General features: G+C 45.6%; 1 protein-coding gene across 1 annotated transcript; it reads right to left on the bottom strand.

Annotated features, from left to right (window-relative positions):
* Positions 1-1,939: 1,939 nt before the first annotated feature.
* LTHEOB_13036 (uncharacterized protein) lies at positions 1,940-2,632 on the bottom strand (the record flags this gene model as incomplete). The annotated part of the gene is made up of 1 exon (XM_035509970.1): positions 1,940-2,632. The coding sequence occupies one exon, from the start codon at positions 2,630-2,632 to the stop codon at positions 1,940-1,942; it is 693 nt and encodes a 230-aa protein (XP_035375177.1).
* Between the last annotated feature and the right edge of the window lie 5,078 nt (positions 2,633-7,710).

Here is a 7,710-nt window from a genome sequence, read left to right as displayed (position 1 = left end):
CTAGCTGTAAAGTATGTAAAGCTAGGTCAGCTCATCTTCTCATCATCGCAATTGCTGAGTTAGGGTCCCGCTCGCTTGAAGCGCACGATTCAGACCACCGTTATCCAATGAGATAGTCAGTTTTCACAGCCGGTATGCTTCGTAACTGCTATCCAATACATTACACCTAGCCGAAGCTGCGCTGACAAGTATCGCCCTGCATGGCGGATTCTCCTGCTACAACACGTATCATGTTGGTAATATTACAGCAGTAGGTTAACCAACACAAAATAGTATATGCGCCTCTATACTTAGCTTATCTAGTGGAAAAAAGCATTTGTGGTGCTAAAGTAGAGCAATATCGTTCGCGGCATCAAACCTTATCCTGTAGTAATCAGGCAAGGGAACAGCCGCGCCTGTGTATGATTAAATTCGAAAACTTTTCTAAGTAGGAAAAACGTTCATAGAGTATGCCCTGCATGGTTTCATAAGAACTTTTACACAGATACGTCTATAAAGCTGCTGTTAGTCCGAGGTACCTCGGGCTTTTTTCGGCACACAGGGTTTTTCGTCATGCCGTGGGGGAGGTTATAGTGCAGAAACGTAGTGCTAATATGTGCATGTATGTTATCTCACGTATCACAACATAGATATGGATATATATAGTGGTACAGTGCTGTTACGAACCCCAGGGGACACGGGCTTTATGACCCCAAGGGAAGAAAGCCCGCACGGGAAAAGGCACCGCAGGGGCCGAAGAGCCTCACGGGCAAAAGAGCCGCACGGCCTCAGACCCCACACGGGAATCTGGGGGACACGGGATGACGGCGCGTACGGGAACACCAGCAGGCAGCAGCCGCGGCCCGTACGGGAAGGACGCTCTTAAGGGCGCAGCAACTTCAGAAGGAGGCACGGGCCAGAGAATCCCCTACGGGACGAAGGACCACAGGCCCAGATTAGGAACCACTGGTCTAGGCGTATAATCCTCCCAAAGCAGCGCAGGAAGGCAGGAAGCCGGAAAGCGGGCAGACAAGGGGAACGGGTAGGATACAGGACGACATCACGACCGTTCGGCAAGGCGGGAAGTCGGATACATGTCGCCCTGAGGAGCCCGGGCGACACCGGGCAACACCAGATTGTAACTAGCTTTCCTACAGTATATAGACACACTCCTTAGCTAGACACTTGACCCTCCGTGGTCAATTCAAAGTTCTAAACAAGACCCTTTGGTTAGAGGTAACCGGCTCACTGTGCATCGCACAATCACGTGATACTCTCTTGTCCCATCGTTGTCTTCCCCCTCTTGTCTCTTCAAGGTAAACCCTTACGGTTAAACCACCTGCTAAGCGACTCCGAAGCTTAGTGGAAGGAGCCTACCGTTACAAGTGCATTGTGGAGCATGCTCCTGTGTATAATTCGTTAGGTGAAACCGACCTTAGACTGGCCAACTATCGTACTACTTTTTATTAGTCTTTGAAAAACCGCTGAAGCAGTAATATGTGGTACCATGCATCGATGAACGTAGTCAGTAAATGTCTAGGCTAAGGCGCAACGATCCGGCATATCACTATTGCGTACATTTTGCATTTTCTACACATCAACTCGAAAATCACTCATGCTATAGATTTGCCGATGAAGCTGGTTACTTCTTTTATTTTGAGCTAGAACAGTTTATTTCTGAAATAGATTTCTTATTCGACTCAATTCCTGCTCATACGTCAGTACCTGTGTTCCCACTCACTGTGTGACTTGATTTTGTTGACTTTCGACCCGTCTTTGATGCCCAATATGATTGACTTTGCTGTTTCACTCTCTTATTGGAGTCTTAGTAGATTAGGCTAGATAGTGATGTTGGCAGCGGGCACGGCTTGTACCCTTTACTCCATCATAGCTATCTTGATCTGGAAGATTTGTGTCCATTTGATCAGAGGTGATAAGTATAAATTAAGTTAATTTGAGCTTAGGGGGAATCTGCCCAGCGCGAGATAGTTTCATGTAACTTCTTCATCCACTGCGTTGCTTGAATGACATAATCTTCAATGGCTCCGATTTTTTCTTTGATCTCACGTAGTTCTCCATCTCTTTCTTCTTGCTTGCGCTTCATGGCATCTAGAGCTGTCATGTGGATTCCTCCGGTGGGTCCTTCATTTGGCCACGATATCAGTGTAGAGTGATCTGGAGGCATTGTGATTGCCTTGTGTGTTTCAATCCACCGAGCTGTGTTCTTTATGTACTCCTCTACAGTCATCAGCTTCGCATTGACCTGCTGCATCTCATGATCTCTCCTTTTCAACTCTTGCCTTACGCTCTCTAGGATTGAACCGCTGGTGGTATTATGGGTTGTCGCTTGGTCTGGCAGAGGTAAAGTTTCAAGCCCAAGGGGAGGTGCCATCATGGCTGTCTCGTTGAGGTACACAGCACGGTTGTCTGTTGCATTAACACCAGTGTCCTTCCAGTCGTTGGGTATGAGGCACTCGGTACCAAAACTATCACCCTCCCTTTCCATTTGCAGACCTCCCCAAGAATCAATTCCAGAAGCAAAGTTTTTAGGTGTGCTGCTATGATCGGGTTGCGCTTGACCGTTGTTGTCGCTCATCTTGGATAGCTCTTTCAAGAACCATTCCACGTCATTAGAGTCTTTGGGTTGGTTCATTGTGGTATTCGAGGGATATTTTGGGTAGTTTTGTCAAGGTTGAAGTGTACTTTGTCCGTTCAAGTCAGACGGACCAAATTTATACGGGGAAAGAACAGCGTGTTGCCATCCAAGTGTGACATCGCTTAATTATACAGGTGAGCTATCCTGCATGCGGATAATAGTGAAATTCAATCACCCAGTAACCTATGGCCTCACCAGGCTGCTGAAATGTCCTATTGTTACGAATATGCCTCTGTATGTAGAGTCGGTAGATCATAATTACCTTCAGTTCAATCATTGTATTATCTTCTTGTTGCACGATGTACGTGATCACGTTGGTAGATAGATTAGTCAGACCTCAGGGTATACAAGCCGCCCCCGGCTTACCACCCTCTCAGTCCTCATGCCACTCATCCAGTGCATGACAATACCATTCGTTTCCACCACCCATTGCAACACTTCTACCAGAAGTTAAGTGGGAGAAGGAACCAGGTCTTACGACACTGGCTGAAATCTAAAAAGTCTCGCGACGTCATCACATAAATAAAGTATCCATTTATGCATCATTGGAATCCAAAGATTCATACAAAGCCATCAATATTCGTTGAGAACCCAACAACAACAACAATAGCACACACACGCACACACAATATGTTCGATGGCATGGCGTGGCTCCAGGAAGACAGTACCTAGTCTCAATCTTCTGTCCACTAAAAAAAAAAAAAGAGGAGCGACATGCAGTATGTTCTTCTACATCAAATATCACGCTCGCTATAGTAGTAGAGTATAGAAAAACTTTTAAAGGAAGCAAACCTATCGCTCAACTGGACTGTCTGCACGGTAATAGCGTGGATCACTCAGTGGGATATGTATTGTAAAATTCATCTTTTTCACGTAGGATATTCACGATCCCAGCAGTGGTTGCATATACCTGGATCAACTAGGCCTCTGCCATATCTCTGGACGTATTCTTATAAGCAACTACGGATACCGAAGAGCTTAAGTACCTCGAAGCAGAATCACGTATTATGCAAAATCCAACGATTACATGCTGCCATCGCTTAGCTCAGGACACTTGCACATTAACGGGTCCGACTATCTGCGTCATCCCTCACAAAGAAGTCACATTCAAAGCAGTTTCTGGCCTCGTCTCGCCGCAAAACCAGGCGGATTAATCTCGATGAGATATACAGAGAACGGTCATGTGACCCCTCCCGATAAAACCGAAGGCAAGCCCGCGAAAGGACGCACCGTGTCTGTGTATGGGACCTCAACTCTGAAAGAGGACGAGAAAATTATGGACGACCTGCAATGGAATTAGAATGGCAACTGCGATGAAAGTCAGGATAGATAGGCTACTCGCGTGGAATGATTTCGATGATGGCCGCTGCTATCAGCTTAATAGTGGTCCACTCTCTCTTGAGCGCTAAATAATCTTCTTAACCCACTCGTCTTGATAGTCTGGGTCTAATAACAAGCAATACTGCGAGACAGGTGTAAGAATACCATCATATTTACCAACGGGGACAACTTATACCTTGTACTTGGTTTGGGAATGGTGTACAGAGGCTGGTATAGATCCCACGTATCCCACTAGAAAGAACGAGTGGTACACGACGTGTCTCAACATCAAGATTATCAGATCAGCAGAAGCAAGGATGTTTCTTGCGGCTGGTACATTGCAACTGTTTCCACTCCCTCAGTAGTGTCCTTAGATAGCTGCTGCGGAGAAGTACCGTTCTAGAAGCGTGCGTAGCACGACTCCGGCTATAAATTTTTTTATTTTTAAATACTGGCCCTATTCATTCAAGGCCGAGCATTTTATGGTGTGCTAATACCTTTATATTCATCACTTTAAGTGTTGATACACAATACCGAGTTAGATAGCGTCATAAGATAATGACAACTTTTTGTTACGATGTAACAGGAAGTGTTCAATTTGTATCTAAATCGTGAGGCAATACACAAAGATTCTGCCCAATAACCCACAAAGAATACTGAAATCATGAGCTTAGGGGCTTATGCTAACTTACGACTCTAGAAGGGTAGGTTGTACAGTAAAGCCCTTACGGCTACCTTTCGCTTTTTGAAAGTTTTCCAGAGTCCTATGTGTAAACAGCAGAGAAGTAATCCCAAAGTTCTCCGCGACTCGCTTCTGTATCACGTCGGAAGTGTTTACTAAACAATATTTAGATTAGAGACATTGCTGATTCATGAAGAGACTTTGAAGTTATACAAATTCCATGATAGCGAGGGATCCTAGTAGTCTATCAACGCTGGTGGGACTTTCAGTGATATAGAAAGTATGATGGAAACCTAAGTCACCCCACATCTAGTTGGAAATTGAATAATAACAGTAAAAAAAATTGGTAGCGGGTGAGTGCTTTTAATAGCTATCTTAAAGTAAATGTTAAATCCAACCGTGTAGTAGATAATCAAGCCAAGCAGCCTCTGAACCACGTGATTATGACCTGTATAATCACCTATAAAATTTACTCAAGGACTAGAGTAAGAAGAACTTGACCATGTATTGTCTGAATCCTCCGCAGACTCAACAGGACATCAACATAACGGTTTCCACAATAGTCTGCACGAAATCAACGACGACAATGGCGACGAAGGTTCATAGGCACTTTTTACGCTCCATGAGCTCTCCGACTAGGATAAGTAACTTTAAATTAGTTTACTTTCACACATCGAGTACTGAGTAATGAGGACTGAGTGGACACAAATTACGTTTTTCACAACAAAGACCAGGTATGAAGGCTATGTATACACAATTGTGAGTGCCCAACTTCCGCGTTGAATTTCAATCACTACACTTGATAAAATAGTTTGAGGAGGCTGCGGTGTCGAACGACAGTATTAGCTACAAGCACTAAAACATTTGCAGTACGAGGATGTTTCTGGAGTACCTGATTAGAGCGGCTCGAAACTAGTGGGAAGATAGAAAATGATGGGTAACTGGAAAGGAAATACGGAACAAACAAAAAATGGTAGTCTGTCTAAATCAGACATCAAATAAATTTCTGCTGCCATGAAATATCATAAAGAACACTGGGATCAGCATCGAAGCTATCCAAACAGCATTGGATTACAAGTTAAAAGTGAACGCACAAGATCAAAAAACCCAGCTATTTGCAATATTCAGTAGTCCCACTCAGCCATCTCGCAATGAGTCAACAACATCAAGATGGGAATGAACCAGGTCAAACTGGGAATTCTGCCCCACCGGAAGGCACTACTGATGCCGCTTCACCTCCAGATCTTTCTTCAACGACAGAAAGCGATGCCGTCACACATACCGATGGCAATCAGGACGCCACTGCGTTGCAAGAAGGCCCCACTGATAGCTTTTCGTCTCAAGGCAATCCCCCAGCGGAGGATGCCGAGGATCTGCAGATGTCGGATGTTCGAGACCGAGGTTCCATTAAAGTTTCGGCTAGAATCGACAAAATAATGAAGGATAGAGCCAAGAACGGATTATCGAGGCCCGTAGGCAACAAGAACCTCGGATTAGCCAATCGTAAGGGCAAGCAGAGAGAACATGGCAACGCCCCTGGATCTGGGACAACCGGCCCAGAAGTAAAGACAGAGAGCCCTGAACAGGTCGGTGAGACAGCCGGACAGCTCTCTTTGTCCAGCGATGATAATGAAGCCAAAAATTCTCATAGAGTTGAAGCTTATAACCCCCAGCATGATCCAAACTACTCCAGATTTGGTACACCGATTGATCTCTTTTCTGCGGAGCAGCACGACCAGGGAGAGTTCATTTACTGGCTGATCTATAATAGAGAAAGGTACTACGTTGCCAAATACGGCAGCAATGACGCTCCAAAGTACAGAATCGTGTTGGATGTGGATTGGCGTGGTAAAGAGCCCGATATCCGATCCGAAAACTGTGTTACGCACCCTAATTTTCGGGAGCTTGAACGCGTGAACGAGCTTGGAAAGCCTGTATACACATGGAAAGATGTTACTGCCGTTCGCGGCGTCGCGTGGATCGATAAGAATGGTGAAGGACTCGACGAAATCGATCCCCGGAAAAAGATATGGTGTTCCTGGTCCATTGATCCGCCAGGTGACGGAGAAAAGCCAGTGCACCAGCGGTTAAGAATCAGAAACAAATCGAATGGCAGGAGAGCACAGAACTTTAGCTACACGTTGATTTTCTGTGAAGTTCAGAAGAAAGGCTCCCAAGAAAAGGTCGAATGCGTGATCAACCGCAACACGTACAGAAGCATCTTGCGGGCTAAAAAAAAAGCGGCGGACATCACACTTTTCATACACGCAGAATATGCAGAGAAGAGGCACAACGGACAAATCGTCCGGAAGTCATCGTCGCCGAGTAGGGACTTTGGGAGGTACTTGCGTCAATGCTCTGTCGCCCCCGACTCGTGGCAGGAGAGGAGGTCGCATTTTTCCGAATACGAAGAAACGGATGAAGAAAGCGACAGTGGTGGAGAGTCTGGATATGAATCTGATTCCTATAGTGGTTCACGGCGACGCTCATCCAACCATGGATATCGCCGTGCCAATTCCAGGAGGCAGAAAAGCGACACTAGTGAGGGGTCTGGAGATGAATCCGACTCCTCCAGTGATTCACCACAGCACTCATTCGACCGTGGAACCCACCGTACCAAATCCAAGAGGAAGGGAAGTCCGAATTATGGCCGTGGCAGCCGCGGTCAGGACAAGAACCGATTGGACGAAATTTTAAATATGCTTCAAGATCTGACAGAAAGGGTTCGACGATTGGAAGACAACACAGGAAAGAGTAGGAAAAGCAAGAAGAGAAGCTAAGTGCTCACCGTTGTATCCGAACTAATTCCATGAAATGGAAGATCTGGTGCTTGTCTCACACTAGCAGTGAGGAAGGGCGATGTTATAGCTGTCTTTTTCGTTTTTGGACATATTGTCACCTGAGCAGCCTCGATCTATCTATCGGTGTCTTTTCCCGATATTAGTTGATTTCCTACTACACCTCTCATACCACTAAACGTCTTACCACTGGTAGTAGGCAATACCAGGGCTCCTCACCGTCGTGTGTTTATTGCATTCCTTTAGCATTATCAAATCAAGCAGTGGTGTTTTCA

Source organism: Lasiodiplodia theobromae, assembly GCF_012971845.1.
Source record: "Lasiodiplodia theobromae strain AM2As chromosome Unknown scaffold_113, whole genome shotgun sequence".
Classification (NCBI taxonomy): Eukaryota; Fungi; Ascomycota; class Dothideomycetes; order Botryosphaeriales; family Botryosphaeriaceae; genus Lasiodiplodia; species Lasiodiplodia theobromae.
The sequence above is the reverse complement of the archived record's forward strand: the minus strand, read 5'-3'. Positions and strand labels throughout refer to the sequence as shown.